The sequence below is a fragment of the Pygocentrus nattereri genome, chromosome 23 (assembly GCF_015220715.1).
Source record: "Pygocentrus nattereri isolate fPygNat1 chromosome 23, fPygNat1.pri, whole genome shotgun sequence".
Classification (NCBI taxonomy): domain Eukaryota; kingdom Metazoa; phylum Chordata; class Actinopteri; order Characiformes; family Serrasalmidae; genus Pygocentrus; species Pygocentrus nattereri.
In genome coordinates, this window is record NC_051233.1 from 22,485,631 (window position 1) to 22,504,238 (window position 18,608).

Here is an 18,608-nt window from a genome sequence, read left to right on the forward strand (position 1 = left end):
TTTTGGTCACTTTTGAATGGTGATGGTGCTTTCACACTTGTGGTAGCATGAGATGGACTCTACAACCCACACAAGTGGCTCAGGTAGTGCAGTTCATCCAGGTTGGCACATCAATGCGAGCTCTGGCAAGAAGGTTTGCTGTGTCTGTCAGCGTAGTGTCCAGAGGCTGGAGGCACTACCAGGAGACAGGCCAGTACACCAGGAGACATGGAGGAGGCGGTAGGAGGGCAACAACCCAGCAGCAGGACCGCTACCTCTGCCTTTGTGCAAGGAGGAACAGGAGGAGCACTGCCAGAGCCCAGCAAAATGACCTCCAGCAGGCCACAAATGTGCATGTGTCTGCACAAACGGCTAGAAACCGACTCCATGAGGATGGTATGAGGGCCCGACGTCCACAGATGGGGTTGTGCTCACAGCCCAACACCATGCAGGACGCTTGGCATTTGCCACAGAACACCAGGATTGGCAAATTTGCCACTGGCGCCCTGTGCTCTTCACAGATGAAAGCAGGTTCACACTGAGCACATGTGACAGACGTGACAGAGTCTGGAGACACCGTGGAGAGCGATCTGCTGCCTGCAACATCCTTCAGCATGACCGGTTTGGCAGTGGGTCAGTAATGGTGTGGGGTGGCATTTCTTTGGAGGGCCGCACAGCCCTCCATGTGCTCGCCAGAGGTAGCCTGACTGCCATTAGGTACCGAGATGAGATCCTCAGACCCCTTGTGAAACCATATGCTGGTGCGGTTGGCCCTGGGTTCCTCCTAATGCAGGACAATGCTAGACCTCATGTGGCTGGAGTGTGTCAGCAGTTCCTGCAAGATGAAGGCATTGAAGCTATGGACTGGCCCGCCCGTTCCCCAGACCTGAATCCGATTGAGCACGTCTGGGACATCGTGTCTCGCTCCATCCACCAACGCCACGTTGCACCACAGACTGTCCAGGAGTTGGCGGATGCTTTAGTCCAGGTCTGGGAGGAAATCCATCAGGAGACCATCCGCCACCTCATCAGGAGCATGCCCAGGTGTTGTTAGGGAGGTCATACAGGCACATGGAGGCCACACACAACACTGAGCCTTATTTTGACTTGTTTTAAGGACATTACATCAAAATTGGATCAGCCTGTCGTGTTTTTCCACTTTAATTTTGTGTGTGACTCCAAATCCAGGCCTCCATTGGTTAATAAATTTGATTTCCATTGATGATTTTTGTGTGATTTTGTTGTCAGCACATTCAACAGTATTCAATGAGAATATTTCATTCGTTCAGATCTAGGATGTGTTATGAGTGTTCCCTTTATTTTTTTGAGCAGTGTATTTCCCTCATCCACCTGTTTCTATGTCAACAGATCTAACCTACTGGGTGAGGCTTCAGAAGAAGCGATTGTTGTGGAGGCGGGATCAGATGAGAAGGCGGGGCTGGTGGAGTCACTTCCCTCTTTGTGTTTGAAGCAAGTCTTCCCCAAGTACATGAAGCAGTTCAACTATCTACGAATAGTGGAGCGAATTGCTGACATTTTCTTGCGCTTCCTCGGAGTCAAAGGGACCATGAAACTTGGTCCAACTGGTTTCCGCACCTTTATCAGGCAGGACCATCCACTTGTATATTTTATTAGCTGTGACAGACTATTTTTGGGCGATATATTGTCTATGCTAGTATTGGTGTCACATAATAATACTGATTTTTAGTTTTGTGGTATTGATAGATAATATAGATATTAGGCTATATATAATAAAAATCTGTTGCATAAATGTGTTCTTTTTGGCACATGTTTAGAAATACCTCATTTTGGAGATGAAAACAACCAAAACATGCTATTTCAATTTATAAGACATTCTTCTAGCTGCCTTTTACATGGTGGCAAACTTTCATGATGAATGTACTAATAGAAATGGTCCAAAATAATCTCAGTATTAACTTCCATTAAATGAAAAGAATGTTTTGGGTTTTTTTTTCCATTCTTGTGCAAAGTTGCCATTTTGGAGACAAGGTTTTGCTTCAACAGCATATTGATATAGTACCAGTACCAGATAAAGTATCATTATTTTTATTAATACAGTCTATATATAGGGACACAAATTTTGGCAAATTCTTTTGACCATTAACTGACTGCCATTCACTGTTAATTAGTAAGCCTGCAACCTATCGAAATATAAAACATTAAACCAATCCAGTTCCAGTTCTGAAATCAATTGGCTGAGCCACGTTCAAGCCATTGTAAAATGGTTGATATATGCGTATTTATCAGTGCACATATCAACCCATGTTATTATTTACATCCTTATTTAAATATCTGATACTCTTTTATGTTGGTAAATTTGGACAATATCATGGGATTGGTTATCAGAAGTTCATAAAATTAATTGTATTAAAATTCTTTAGGATTTAATAAGTACCCTGTACTTAACCTTGTAGAATATCTGATTATTGTTGTTGTTTGACTGGTTATATGACAAACTTGAAATAGGGAGTAACCTCCAAAGACACTTCAACCATTGTAGAATGACATTTATGTATGATCCCAGTTAACGTTAAATTTGATGTTAAATTTGTTACACCTAATTCCAATTCATTAGAACTGCTCCTAAGTTTCCAGCTACTAATTCCAGTTCTAAAAACAGAGACAGACAAGCCCACTAATACACTTTCTCTTTTAGGAATTGTAAGCTGAGTAACAGCAGCTTCACCATGGCATCAGTGGACATCCTTTACATTGATATCACACGCCGCTGGACAGGCATGGTTCCAGACTCTAGAGAAGCTGGTAAGCGACCTGTCTGTGTATATGTTAAGTTATTAACATATAAGTTATTAAAATAGTTGTGCTGTTCATAGAATCATCTTTGGCAATTATATTGTTGGAAAACATAGCCTAGAATGAACAAACTACTTCCTTGGCATAAGAATTCTTTATTGCTATTATTATTACTGATAAATTATGCATTTATAATTATTTTCCTGTCAGGCCTAACAACACCCCTGACTTAAAATCACTGTCATGCATGAATCATAGGCTTTTTTCAAATATGATCAAGTTCTGTGTGCCTTTAATAAGGAAAAAAAAACATGCTAACCAGAACTTCAATATGAGAAACCTAAACAATTGTTACTTATAAACCATATTCACTGTCTTATATTGGATTGCTAATAGCTATACCACTCTTGGCCCGCTTCCACAAGTTTGTTTGATAATTAGGGAATTTTATATAGTTATTGTAGTAATGTAGGCAGTCCTGCTGCAAAACCAACTAGACTCAATAATGCCAAACAGCTATCATCATGGTGGACCTCAAAATTTCTTCCCCTAGTACTTTGCAAAGATTGTGTGCCTGCGTTAATGACTCAAGAAAGTAACGCATGCTGCAGTTTTAAATTTGCACTTCTGATATGTGATATGCTTTAGGTTGGGGTCATACGTGTATTATTTTCCCCAAGGAAATAGGTCCAATATGAATAATGCATACCTCATCTTGCCTGTCCTAATCATCAGAGGGAGAGACAGGAGAGTGTATACTTAAGTGTGAGTCGTTTAGAGTAGCCAAAGGGGTGCGCCGTGAGGAGAATTCCAGAATATGTTTATTGGTCTTGTACTTTGAGGGTTTGCTCTTAGTGCTTTGGGTTAGGAGAAATAGATACACACACATAAACACAACCTGAACGGTGGTGGGAGGAGGCTAATAACAGGGGGATAAGGTTAGCGTTTATGAATAATAAAACTGCTTCAGAGATTGGACTGTTTATCCCTGAGGAGGGCAGACAGAATTTCTCCCGAATTCCTCCATAACGATATTCCCAAACAAAGCAAGAGTCAGTCTGTGGGGAAATTTTGAGAATAGGTGCCAAAAACTAATTAAGATTAAGTGACCCTTATTAGTACCACAACAGGGAAATTTCACTTCCAACCTAACCCATCCATGCAGTGAAACACCACATACACACTAGAGACTGCACACACACTAGGTGGCAGTGAGCACACTTGTCCAGAGCAGTGGGCGGTTGATGCCTTGCTTAAGGCAAGGCAAGTTTATTTATATAGCACCTTTCATACACAACGGTCATTCAAAGTGCTTTACAAATGAAAAAATACAGAAAAATGTAATTAATGTAAATAAAATAAAATGTATGTAAATTAAAAAATTTAAAAAACATAATTAAAACAATAGATTTAAAAGAAGTTAATCAAATTTAAAAGGAGGAGATAAAAAAATAGAATAAAAATAAGAAACATGATTAAAACAATAGATATAAAAGAAGAATGAGCATAAGAATGAGCATAAGAGTGCCGTTACAGGATAAAAGTGGATTAAACTGAGCTAAAGGCCTGCTCAAACATGAAGGTTTTCATTCTGGATTTAAAAGTGTCTAGTGTTGGGGCTCTTGTAATGCTCTCTGTCAGCTGGTTCCATTTCAGAGCAGCGTAGTAGCTAAATGCCGCCTCTCCGTGTTTAGTTTTTACCTTAGGCTGCACTAACTGACCAGTTCCTGATGATCTGAGAGTTCTGCCCGGCTCATATTGCTGGAGCATATCTAATAAATATACTGGTCCTGCACAATTAAGACATTTATAGACCAGTAATAGTACCTTAAAGTCTATCCTGTAGCATACTGGTATCCAGTGTAGGGATTTAAGGATAGGAGTGATGTGCTCCCTTCTTTTACTCCTAGTGAGAACTCTGGCAGCTGCGTTTTGAATCAGCTGAAGCTGTTTGATTGTCTTTTTTGGGAGTCCAGTTAGGAGCCCATTACAGTAATCAATCCTACTAGAAACAAAGGCGTGGATGAGTTTCTCCAGGTCTGCTTTAGCCAGAAAATCTCTGCACCTCAGTCACGTACTGTTGGCTCTGGGGATTGAATCGGCGACCTTCTGGACACAGGGCTGGTTCTCTAACCTCCAGCGCACGACTGCCCCAAACACATCCATCCATCCATCCATCCATTTGCAAAGCCACTTCTCCCTCAGGGTCACGGGGGGGGGGGTGGTGCTGGAGCCTATCCCAGCGGTCTGCCCCAAACACATTGATTTATTAAACATGTTATGCTTATTTTCAGTGTTCATAGTTTTTTGTATTTACATGCCTGTTTTTTCCTAAACCACATTATTCTTCTCATACTGTGCATCTCAATTCACCCTGAAACGCTCTCTTAGAGCTCCTGTATGTTTAAGCCCCACCCCCTCAATGACCAGTGTGCTCTGATTGGTTAGCTCGCCCACTCAGCAGATGAAAGTCAGAGCAGTTGAAAGCTGAAGCAGCATCATGCTAGAAGTTTAACCCCTACAGGCGGCCAGTAAGGACTGTGCTATTAGATCGCATCATCTTGTAACAAAGTAAAAGGGCTGGAATTCCAAAGAGGCAGCTGAGAAAAGTTGTTTCTTTTCTTTTTAAAAAAGCATAACAATAATCTTAAAAAAAAAAATGTATCAGTAAAGGTGCACTTTGTAAATACACACTTACTGACTGTTGCTGCACAATTTATCAGCCATACTGACATGCCCCAACTATCAGTGGAAAGGGACCCGGACCATATATCATTTGGCTGTTGGACCACTCTTGGTAATATCAGAATGTTAGCAATGTGGCAGTATGTGTGGTGCTGGGGCGAGTGTGTCATGCACAGCAGCAAGGAGCACCATCACCGACTCCTTGAATAGTGTTTGCAGAAGACTGAGATCATCCTTTGCTTATTTAATTTCCAGTTAAACTGGCCATTACAAACAAGCTATTCATCTTTCAGCATCGTTTTTTCAGTTCTCCAGGAATATTTTTCTACACTTCCAGTCTAGTCTTATAAGTTGCTTGTGTTGTCTACTTATAACAATCCAACTAATCCCAATTACAAATTTAGAATCGTCAGTCCATAAAACCTTGCTCCACATCTCACGTGTCAGTAAGGGCTTCTTGACAGCTACACATCCTCTCAGACTCATAGTGTTGAGTTGTTTTCTCGCAGTGGAAGGTTAGACAGAAACATTGTTGGATTTTTTTTCAGATCTGGGTCAAAAGTGGAGCTTGAGTTTCTGTAAAAGCTGAAAGCTTTCAGCACTGTTTATCTGATGGGGCAGGTTTGGTGGTCTTGTGTGGTTGTTAGGAGTCCCATTGTCTCTTTATCTTTTAAGAATATTTTGAACTGTCTGATACGGACGCACCAACAAAACTTGTTTCTCTTTTGATATAATACCTGATCCTCAAGTATCTGCTGATACCGTGTAACAACATCAAACCTAACTGTCTAACTCCTCCATAGGTGCCTATAGATCCTGATATTTGTACCATTACACTTTTTGAGTATTTTATCTAGGTAAAAGCAGTATTCTGTCACAAATAAAACATCCTAAGCTTGTATAAATGTAATTTACTGGTTGGATAACTTCAAATTCAAAGTTTTGAAAAGCCATGAAAGCTACAAAAAGGGGCTATGCTCTTCTTAAAAGGCTTAATTCAATTTGATGTATCTACATATTTGCTGGTCATGTCAGATTCTGCAGCTTCAGTTAAAGTTCATCTGCTGGTGCACAAGCAAGCATCACTCAGATCCCTTGTGTGCGTCCACAGAGTGGTCTTGATAAACCTAAAGATTTTGTGAAATGTAACACTGCAGAATTGGTGAGCACTCTGCCACATTTCTGCCACTTTCAACTTGATCTTGCAACGCTTCTTTTATAATGAAGAAGAGTTCATCAGTCGGCTTTCTTGACATACACCTCATTCTGTCCACAGCTCCACAAAATGAACACAGTCCATAAGACAGGCTACAGTCACCTATAAAGCCTATTAAAGTCAGGGACACCCCACCTGAATGTGCAGAAAAAAAAGCTCTTGAAATTCCCTCTTGCTCAAAGGATGAAATCTCCCTTCCACTGAAGTTTAGTTTGTTCATCTGTTTCCTTCCAAACTTTCAGGCTGCTTGATTACCTTGAGGAATCTCTTGTGACAATACTGGCTTGTAAATGAAGTTTTAAACGGAAGAAATATGTAAATATAGAAGGTCCATGATTAAGTTTTCATTGCCGTGGGGATTTGGGTTAGACTGCGTGTACTAAATAATAGAGAGAAGAAACCCTGTGAATGAATAAATATGCAGAAGGAAAAATTCAGATGCATATGCATGACTCTAATTACTGTCGGTGTTAATAAAGCCGAGTATCTTACAGCTTTGACTGCAGTAAGATAACTTAGTGCTTGGGAAATTCTGTCTCTAAGGTCTTTCTTTAAATCATCAATTTTTTTAATGGAATGTCTTCGTCCATACTTAAAGAGTAGGTTGAAGGTTTTTAAGTAAATCTCCATTATGAAACAGACAAGTCGGCTGTGGAATAGCAAAGACCTTTAAACGATAAGCATAACAGCTCTCTTATGATTCACTGTTGACACAACACTCTGCTAGGTACCATTACGCGTTGTCACATTGAGGTAATTTGCTGTCGCATTACGATATTTAGTAAAGACCTAGGTTGTTACAGATTTCATGGTTAGTCACAGTGTATGATGGGTTGGGTACCTAACTGTTAACTATTCCAAAATACTGCGACCCCTGAAACACTCTACACCCTGAAACACCCTGAAACACTCTACACCCTGAAACACTCTACACCCTGAAACACCCTGAAACACTCTACACCCTGAAACACCCTGAAACACCCTGATACACTCTACACCCTGAAACACCCTGAAACACTCTACACCCTGAAACACCCTGAAACACCCTGAAACACTCTACAGTAGCTTTCTTCACTTTTCTGCATGTGCAGGGGATGAAGACTTCATATCGATGGTAGATAGAACAGTTAGTTAATAATATTACACAAGTGGCTAAATATGTAAATAGATAAATAACACTGAGTATAAATAAACCAAACAACAAATATCTGACACTCTTTCTTTCATGGCTCATTCATTCTAAATAAGCAACGTGCTTTTTTATGCACCTTTTTACCATAATTGGCAAAAAATTCTTGGCTTTGAACTGCACACTGCATGACTTCATTCTGCGTTTTGGCGTATAATGATGATTGAGTATTGACAAAGTCTGCTGATAATGACAAATGTTATGAAAAAGTCATTCTCAAAAATACGTTATCAAATTAGCTACAGTTGCATGCAGGAGTTTGGGCTCCCATGGTTGAATGACATGTTTTATTCGGTGATACTGTGAAGTCAGATATGAGTTATCATACAGTGAAGATGTCAAATTGTAACACCCCTGTAAGTTGGACTGGTCCACTACTTCTGGATATATTCATTTTACTTTTATTTTTATTATTATTATTTTTGCTATACTTTTTCCACAGTTGTATTTTTTGCTTGTTGGCCTGGCAGCCTTCCAGTAAAGGACTGGTTGAGTCAAAGAAAACGTGGTTATTTTCTGCACAGATTTTATGTGAAAAATCTTTTAAGACGATGTCCGTGATGGAAGTGGCAGCCACATTTATATGCAAAAATTTGGACTCCCTTGGTCAATGTGAATGTGTTACCTGTTAACATATTTCACTTCCAAAACCAACAAAAACTCAATAGAACACTAGAACTAGAGTTCAATGGATTATTTGTAACTACAAGGAAATCTACGTTTAGCTAAGTGACTAAATGCACTTACAATGGATGAAAAACCACATGATGCACTCTGTGTTTCTCTGTCTCTGATCAGGGATGGGTCTGCAGGCGTTTGTGGAGGCGTTTTTCTACTTGGCGGCTCGCAGGTTTAAGGCATTACCTTTGAGGGAGCAGGTGCTGTCACTGCTGGAGCTTTGTGAAAGTGCCCTGGAGGGGCAGGGACACGTTGAAAAGTCACGCCCTCAGAAGCAACTCTCCAGCCTTAACCCTGCCTCTGCTCACTCCACAGCACCGCCCACACTCAGCTCCCCTGCCCCCACACGCCGCCACCAGGACGACCAAGCAGACCAGACGCCGCGACCTTCCGTAAAAGCAAACGTGGAGTGTTGACGACTCTTATGTACGAGCCAAAAGTCTGGTACGTGGTGTAGTGGAAGGGAATGGGAAAGTGTGCAAGTTATAATGAACAGAACAACAGAGGAAGAACATGCAACATCATTCGGGGGTGTTCCTAGTACTACAGGTGCCTCTGATGCACGTATATTTTTTTTCATGGCTCAATTTGAAGCATTGATTTCACCCACACAACAACAAGGATGCATCAGTAGAGTAAATCCACGTTGCGCACCCTGATGCCAGTACGTAGGGGCTGCCTTGTGTGTGACAGTGTGCGCATCAGCAGGCACGTTGAAAAGCAATGCTAAAATAAAGTTCAGGTGCAAATCAAAGGAGGGATGACCATGTATCCCTTTTACCATAGAATCAGGGACAAGCAGACTCTACATAAAGGGATCAGACCACACCACTTACTTTCCGTTCATAAAGCAGCTAATCACACAGAATGGCCGTCTGCAACTAACTAGCTAATCCAAATGGCGGCCTTATATCACCACATGGTGTTGACACCAGGATTTGGCATTGAGTGCACTAAATGTTTACTTAAACTACTGTATTTATATTATAGGTTATTTTATTGTATTCAAAGTTGACTTTTGCACAAAACAGTGATCCACCATAGTATCAACTGCATCACACGGGAGATGCAAATCTAGAAAGGGCAGGTCTTAATCATATATTAGCCAATTAAAATATATTCTGATAAACACTTTTACTTTTTATTGCACTACCACTTAAGGCATCTAAAAAGCTTGGCTGGTGTTTGCTTTGGATGGTCATGCAGAATAAACCTTGGCCTTGGAGTGATACTTTGTATTTGTTTTGTTTTCTATTCATTAAAAATATGAGCAGGAAGCTGCTTAGACTGTTCTCTTGGTTAGTCAAAGGTAAGTTTTAGACTAAAGTGTGAGGACATCTAATTCTGTAGCTGTACAGTATCAACCAAAAGCAACAGGTACAGTCTTTTTTTGTAATTGAGATGTTTTACACTGCATACTCAAAACCGAAAACGCATTACAGTATACACAATAAAAAGCAGTATTAAGGCAGTTTGAAGGCATGATGACCATAGTTTGTAAATCTGGGATTCCTCAAATGAGGCCCCTTTGCTTCATCCACACAGACCAGTGTTGCTCACAGTGAACAGAAGCTACTAGCTGCCAACAAGCACTGGTGTCATTTCCATAATGCTGGTTTGTGGCTGTTCATTTTCATTTTTTTCACTTAACAATTCATTTCCTAAAAGTTTTATAAACATGGGGTACTCTTTGGGTCATGATTTCACTGATTTTTGTTTTCAACATAAACCTAGTTATTCTTATGTGGCCCCACATCATAACACTAATGACTATAGACAGGTTTACACAGTTTAAAGCACAGATCACATTGAAAACTCTGGTTTTTTACAATGTGCATTTCAACTGCTGATGAGTGCTGTACATACAGGGTGATTCAAAAAGATTCATCCGATTTCAAATGTATTTATTGCACTTGTAAACCATTACAGAACGATGTGGTAAATTTTAAATGATTTAAGGGTTTTTATGTAATGTTACAAGTGCTCAACATGACCTCCTCCAGCTGTACGGACATCGACGCGATAATCAAATTCATCCCATACTGGACTGAGCATGTTGGGTGTCGCAGTACTCACAGCGCTTTCAATGCGCTTTCGGGATTCACCCAGAAATGCTTTCTGCTCAGGGGTCGCATCTCCTCAGACTGAAGAGAGCCATCTTTCGGGGACCCCCTCTTTCAGTTGGTATGTGATTGGTTCCTAGGCGCCTCATGGTTGTGAAACATGGCGCTTTGAAATCAGATCAATCTTTTTTGAATCACCCTGTACTACGCTATGCTATCATCTAGCTAAGCTGCTTTGCACCCGTTCACCTTTCATTATACAAGCATTAATCAGTAAAACCATAAATTAGTAAAGAAAGTGAAAGTCTAGTCTTACTTTTAGAATCTTGTATAAAGTATTTATTTAAATCAGCTTCAATATAAATGTACACACATTAAAAAACAAATATTTTCAAGAAACTCAATAATGATTATTTAATGCAGTAGTTTTAGACTGAGCAACACTTATAATGTCAACCATAGCTTTTATGACTCCCGGAGCTAATGCACATCAAACTCTGTTTCTGTAATAGATGTCAATCCATTTAAATTTAGATTTCTATTAGATTTCCTATGAGGTTTGTAAAAACATTCAAAAACAATCAAATTTGAGAACATCCTAAAGCAACGGCATTATAGCCTCACACTTGTTTATGAAATCCCTCTAAGGGAAAATAAAGACAACAAAGCAGGTATAAAATAGCTAAATAAATTTTTAATTATCCTAGTTGCAAATTTACATAAATTGCACAGCCACATTTTCATAGTTCTTAACATGGACATATCTCTCTGTACATTATTGTTCTCATCTCGTCTTCAAAAGAAGCCAGAGTCCAGCCAATACTTTACTTTAAACATACTTACAAAACTCCTTTCTACAAGGATTATAAAACATACAACACATTTTCATATTCAGTTATAGATGAATGTCTTTTGACAAAGCTAATATACCACACTGACTGCTGAGAACGGGAACTGAGTAAGAGTGTGTGCCACTGTGACAGCTTTTTTTTTTCTTTCCTTTTTTTTGATGTTCTAGAGCTGAAAATATGCTGAATAAAGACGTCAGTCTGTCAGAAAGAACCTTGAGACATCAGCAAATACTCTTCTTTGTATGCTGTTCTGTACAGTTGATGAGAATCAGTCCACACTTACTCGTTCATTCTTGGAAACGTGACGATTCAGAATAGCTTTTCATTTGACTGGGCTTTGGTGATCGGGTGGATGCGCGCAACTGAAAACTCCTGAAATGCGTGATTCCTTTATGCTACCACTTTGAATATTAAATACTGGTGCAATGAAAAGCAACTGCAGCACATATTCACTCATGGTGTCTTAGGCTACAAATTCGCTAACATTTGTGAGAATTAAGCACCAAATTGAACAGAATCAGTAAAGTGCTAAGATTGTAGTTCACTGACCCACAGATGAGCACCTGGATTTGGCTACTTAAACATGGTCATGACGTGGGTATGAGTCAAAACAGAAGCTAAAAGATTCTTACCAAATGGATTGGCTGTTTCATTTTAAAACTAAGCAATGGACCACTGCCTCATATCAGTGAGGGACAAATATGGGTTTCTGAACTGATTTCAGTTTGGGGAAGTAAATTCCTCACATAAGGGAAGCTGAATTTAGTTACAATAAAAAGTGCATAGGCTCAACAGGCATTTAATAGGGCATGTTGAAGGTTTAGAGTTTGTGCTTTAACAGCTCTAGATGAACTACAGCCCCTACTTCTTTTGCTTTACTGACCAGAATGATTATAATGAATCAATGGGACAGTGTCATTCAAGACTGGCTATTTGATTCATAATGGACATTGCACTGAAACAGCAGAAACATCATAATAAATGTAATCTCTAAAGTCCTAAATCAGCAGAACACGTTGAAATGAAAAGGTTTGTGTGTGTATGTGTGTGTGTACATATATATATATTTAATTTTCTTTTATATAATATTTACAGGACGCACCTTGTCTTGCTACAGCAGAATTCATCACTGATACCCAGTAAAAATGATTACTATGTCCCGAGACTCAATGCTTATGCATTGCACTATATATATATATATATATTATTTTTTTTTTGCAGTCAAATCTCTCACTCCTTATTGGCAAAACAGCTAAATCAGACCTGCAGCATTGCATCTTACTGTAGTGCCAGGTATGAGAAATGCAGGTGGCTCCTTTTGTAGGTAAGAACAGAAATACAAAAATAAACAAGCTCTCTATGCTTGTATACGAACTTCACCTTCTGGGTCGGTGAGAATGGCATGCATATAAACAAAGGTGTGGACAGCTGGCACTGCCTTCGAAGAAAGAAGCAACAAAGTGGGAAACATCAATATTGAAGGCTCAGAAAGTGATTAAGCTCGAAAGACTTTCCACAAGTTTTAGAAAGGTTTTATAATATGAGGTTAAATATGAAAAATACCAAAGCAGAATTACAATGAAGTTAATTCATGTGTCTGTGTGCGCTACCGAATTAATAATATTCATACTGCTTTATATCTGCAGTTTGTGCTGATTAAAATGGGGAAATTCCAGACCAAATTAACACACTCATCCATGGTAAATTGCATCAAGACAATAACTTCACCATGACTCTGCAGGTGCTTGTGTAAGTGTAAACTGTAATAAATAATGTATTATAACCTAAGACTGGAACCAAGTGCACACTCTGTATACTCTCTTTCAAAAAGGCCATTAACAATGTCTCAGGGAGTGTCAACTGACTAAAATGGAAACTAGAAAATAGGCTCTAATGTGTGTGTGCGTGTGTGTGTGTGTGTGTGTGTGTGTGTGTGTGTGTGTGTGTGTGTGTGTGTGTGTGTGTGTGTGTGTGTGTACACACATATTTGCTAATACAAGGTTTAATGCTTCACTCCTTGTAGACATGCCTTTGTAAACATGTTTGAAAAAGGTCCAGCAAAAGTGTTGATTTTAATTTTAGGGAAACTGATTAAGGGGATAAAGGAGCTGCATTCCATTTTTAAGGCTTTTTATGTTGAAGAGCTTACAAAGTGCACTGTGTGGGGAGCTGGAGCAGTTACAGAAAGTGCAGCAGACGTGGGTGCAAGAAAGGATGCAAGAGAGCGCTAGGTTTTCTGAAAGGAGGGAGCATTTTGCATTTGCTAACTTGGTATCTATGTAATATTAAAACAAAACCAAAGGGGGCCAAATATTTGAATGTATACGAATACACGCTTTTAAAATAATCACTGGGCAACAGTGGATTTGGAGATCTGAGGCTAGAGTTACTGCAGAGGGACTTGTAGCGACTATACGTCTACAGTATGTACCCAGTAATTCATTTTTTTAAAGTCCAGTTGTTGCTTACATTTATGTATTCTAGTACAGAGAGTGGTTTGTCCTAAACTGAAGTAGTGGATGCCTCTTAATGGCCAAAGCTTTGAGGTTTACCTCGTATCCTTGCTCCACAGAACAGCCAATATCATTTACCAGCTGTTCAAAACCAGAGTCCATAAAAATAATAATAAAAAAAGAAACTGTCCACACAGACACATTTCCCGTGCCTTTCCCAGCCGCTTTCCTACATCAGCATCTTGGCCATGTGTTCTCTCTCCACCCCGTGCTTTCTGTCTGGATTATGCCGTACATCTCTGGAGGCTGGGCTTCAGCAGTTGGAGCTGTTCCGAAACTCTCCGTTCTCTGTGATCTGCAGTTTTGTGGGGTTGGTGGGGGAGATGCCATTGCGTGTCTGCATGCTGTAGCGCTCCTTCAGCTGCGACAGAGCGCTCATCAGCCTGGCGTTGGCTGCGTCTAGAGACGCTATCCGCTTCTCCTGGAGAGAGATGAGAAAGAGGGGATCATGAAGACAGTCAGGAACCTTATCATTTCACCACAACTAGTTTTAAAAACACCCAAAACAAGTGGAGGAACTTTTTAGACAGTAGAAATGCAACCAACTAATGAGACTGAACTTTGGAGGTGTGGAAAAACGAATGTATGCTGTAAAAAAAGGCAATGAGTAAAGACACTAAACACTGAAAAATGTGATATCACAACTTGGTAATTGAAGCTTCAGATTGCAATTCAAAGTAACAAATTTGTAAATTATTAGTGCTACATTTTTTTTTATGGGCTTAATGCTTTTTCGTATTTTGGCCCTTCAAACCATCTACCCTGTAGGTCAAACAGCTGATCATACGCTGTTTACTGCCAATATAAACTGGTCAGAGCCCTCTCTTTCAAATATTCCTTTAAAATGGCCTTTAAAGGGATACAACTTTCTGGCTTCCCATTAATATTCTCAGTATTCTTAGTAGAAAAAGTTTTGGCAAAACAAATGTTATTATTATGCTGTCAAAGCGACTTTAACTAAAACGTATAAGTATGATAATAGGATGTAGCACTAGATGATGGACGATATGACAGCCGGATGTAGTACATACCTTAGTCTCTTAACAGGTTTTGCTCAGCTTTCTCCATAACCACTCATGTAATACATTAATGATTCATGAGTTTAAAAAGTGGATTGGAATTTAAATAAGTATAGATGATCAAAAGCTGGTGAGAGAATGAGAGACCAGCAGGGGGAGGTTCTATGAAATTTTAAAGGCACTTGGTGCCATTTTGGCTCAGATTCGTGCAGCGCTCTTGGCGCCTGGTCCACTGCTGTATGTTAATGAAGTTTTCATGCTGGGTTCGGAGTTAGAACTGATCTTTCTGCAAATGCACATTCATTCCTCTTTAGGAAAGTGTGGGTGGTTAATATTAGATAGATGTGAGTGTTTGGGCTGCAGGCATAAGTGTGTGTGTTTAAGGGGGCTTCAAAAGGGGAAAACTTTTAAAGTATTATCATGAGTATCTGCCGTGTGTGTATATCGCTGTTGACAAATTTTTTGACGTAATTTGAAAATACTTGTTACCCTTTAACATTGTATGTTAAATTTCACGATGAATGGACTAAAAGAAATAACCCAAAATGACTTTGGGGGGGGGGGGAAATGTGGTTCCACTGATTTACATTAAAAGTAAAGTAGGTTTTTGCCTTTTCTTAAAATTACCATTTTGGAGATACACAAGGTTTTCTTCCAACAACAGTTATGTGCTTGTGACGGTAGCATCACTCCATTCCAGCAAAGCCTCTCCTTTGTAGATAAGAGCTTTCTCTTTCATTGGCAGTCACACACATCACCTCACCAGAGAGCACAACAAACTGCTCTGCTTTCCACCTGGTCTGATGCTAAAAGACGCCTCAGAACTGAGCCACTTGAGGGAGAGGACTTTGAATAATAAGAAAAATGTTGGACTTGAAATGGAGACTCGACAAGTTTGACGAATCATCTCAAATATGTAAGTAAATTGATGCTCGTACAAGTACCACCATGTGTCCAGTCCACACCACCTCTTACTCATCCCCGTGCATCACTGCTTTAGGAGGGAATATCAGCTTTTTCCTATCTTATTAAATGGTTTATGTTTTTTCCTAAAGTGTCAGAGAAGAGTGTCCTCCACACACACAGTACAAGGGCCTGCTCTGCAACTGCCCCACCAACGACATCATATTTGAGTCAATATGCAGTTTAGAACCTTAAATAAAGTGGGACAGCTGAATATACATATACAGACATATTATATATATATATATATATACACACACACACACACACACACACACACACACACATATGAATATACAAACTTAAAATATTGTTTTTAAGGGTGATTTTGAGTATTAGAGCAGAGTAATTTGTAAATATTAACGAGTATTTGAAGTCCTTTGTGTATTATCATAATCGTCAATCATTTTTTAGAGAAAATGAACTGAAAATATCATTAGGAGATGAGTTCAGTCCCTGGTGATGCCACAGCTATCTGTAGTCAGAAGTCCAAGAGAGCACAACTGGCCTCACTGTCTCTGGGTGGTCTAGCCTGGCTAGCCAATGTGGGCGACTGTTAAATGGCGCAACAGAATTGTTGCAACAGTTAGTGGTCTGTTAGCATGCGGAGCTGGCTAATGATGACATGTTAGCTGCAGTTTGAAACAAGGTGATGAAACATCATATATATTTTGGAGGACGCACATGCTGGTCTTCCCAGCTTGGTAACACTGTTTGATGAGAAGAGACATAACGATGATAGACATGACTAAATCGAGGAGGAAACGGGGCTATATAAAAAAAAAAAGAAAAAACTGAAAAAATGCTTTCAAGAGCCTGATGTGATTGAGCACCAAGAACATTTGGGGACTAGCATGAGAATTTTTGGCTAAATATTGTTGAGAATGTTGAAAACAAATTCAGATTTCTAAACCAGTCCAAAGCTTTGTGAAGTCAGAGCTCAAAGTAGAGGGCGATGGTAGCTCAGCACCGCTGTCCAACAGTAAACAAATCTGTCTGTCAGTAGCCCCATAATTATAACATAAGTTATCACTGCTGAAAAGCCCCCAACCCCTACATGCGCGCGGAGAACACTTTACATGCAGTAAAATTAACTGTGCCCTCGTACAGTTTGTGCATGTTCTCACCACTTAGCAACGGTATGATCTTTGTCCAGAGCTATTCCGCCAAGTCTGTCTGAAATCACCTGACACTACTTTGTTTATATGTAGCTGTAATCTTGTTCCTCCATTATGGACAGTAATGGATATTTTGATGCTTTAAACATCTGGTTGTGAACAGCTGGCCAGGCTGAGTAAATGAAACATTTACCACATCTTTTCTCTTCAATTAATATCTCTATTTAAAGTTGTTTCACTGAGTAATTCTCTGCTTCAAGCACACCTTTCACAAAATCACATTGTAGAATGTTTCTAAAACAATCATTTGGAAGAAAATGAGTTAATGACAGCAGACGCCTGAGGGTTTTACAGGAGGCATAAGCCAGCAGCAAAAGTTCACCAGACCTGCGTTCTTGGTACGTATGAGCGACATACAGGAAAAGAAAAAAGAATAAATGAGCATAGAACCTCGAACCAGCTCGTACCTGTGCATCTATGATTTTCTGTTTGGAGTCAACCAAGGCCTGCATGTCGGCATGATCCTTCTTCAGCTCCTCCTCCACAGACATCAACCTGCAGTGACAGAACAAAAGCAATTTAACACTCATTCGGCACAAGCTGTGAATTCTTCATATTGCAGATGCTGTTTAACCTTCCAGTTATCTTCAAATAAACTAGCATCTTTTATCAAAGTTCTCATGTGAATTATGTTTTCCCTTCACCCACGTGTTGTGAACTGAGTGGTCCTCGAACTACTACAGGTGCAGTCATGTTCGGAATGTTACAGTATGGTTACGTTCGGTATGTTACAGGTATGGCTATGTTAGGGCCCTAAAGCAAAGGGAAGTGTTTTAAAGATTATAAATTTGCATGTTGTGGTGATCTCGGTATCATCAAAAACGACCAAAACACTCACACCCACTGCACGGCCGCAATTTTTGTAATATTCAAAGTTAAAAAAGAAAACATTAACTGGCTCCAGTACATCAGTGATGGATCACACTGCCACTCCTGCCACTCCTACCACATCCATGTAAGAGCATGTCACAGTATCCAAACAGGCTTGCACACAGTTTGAGGGGTGGAAGAACCGCAATGTGCGTGACGCTTGTCAAACGTGGACGTCGTGGCATTAACTGCAGTGTGATTGTCTCGCACCACACAAACAACGTCATACCTAAAACGAGGACGTTGTTTGTCTGGATTGAGAGAATGACCCTGCAGTTAATGCCACCAGGATCCATCTTTTGTGTCCTGTTTGAACACTTTAGTTCGCAACAGTGACATCGAATCGGCCGTGTGGCGTGAGTGACAGAGCAATGCTTCAAGTTAACCAGCTGCTTAAAACAGCTAACCTGGGAAGCCAGAGTTCTCCCACTCTCCTAGGCCACATGTACAGCATCCTCCGCTTACTTTTGTTTAAATCAGTGCTGTAACTAGCATGAAGCCATTTCTTTCGCGTTTGTGGCCTGGGAAAGCACTACTACTAAAATATGAACAGTGCTGTAACACACAGTCCACTTCGGCTGTAGCTGTGAGGAGCAGACGTGATTAGCACTGCTAAAGCTTGTTAGGAT

The 18,608-nt window shown here is 40.0% G+C and overlaps 2 protein-coding genes across 15 annotated transcripts in view; one reads left to right on the forward strand and one right to left on the reverse strand.

The window, feature by feature from the left end:
* The window catches only part of ttll11 (tubulin tyrosine ligase-like family, member 11), a 37,186-nt gene extending 27,433 nt beyond the window's left edge, over positions 1-9,753 (forward strand). Inside the window, exons 7-9 of the mRNA XM_017698934.2 lie at positions 1,348-1,584; positions 2,657-2,763; positions 8,643-9,753. Coding sequence (XP_017554423.1) covers positions 1,348-1,584; positions 2,657-2,763; positions 8,643-8,938 — 640 coding nt within the window. The 3' untranslated portion in view covers positions 8,939-9,753. The remainder of the gene's footprint in view (positions 1-1,347; positions 1,585-2,656; positions 2,764-8,642) is intronic.
* Positions 9,754-11,259: 1,506 nt separating this feature from the next.
* dab2ipb (DAB2 interacting protein b) overlaps positions 11,260-18,608 on the reverse strand; it is a 250,907-nt gene continuing 243,558 nt past the window's right edge. For 13 of the 14 annotated variants that reach the window (XM_037533219.1, XM_037533222.1, XM_017698888.2 and 10 more), the window contains 2 exons: positions 17,517-17,604; positions 14,203-14,370 (listed from right to left, as the gene is read on the reverse strand). In XM_037533219.1, coding sequence (XP_037389116.1) covers positions 14,203-14,370; positions 17,517-17,604 — 256 coding nt within the window. Of the gene's footprint in view, positions 14,371-17,516; positions 17,605-18,608 lie in introns of all 14 variants that reach the window. The other variant, XM_037533218.1, reaches the window with a different exon arrangement.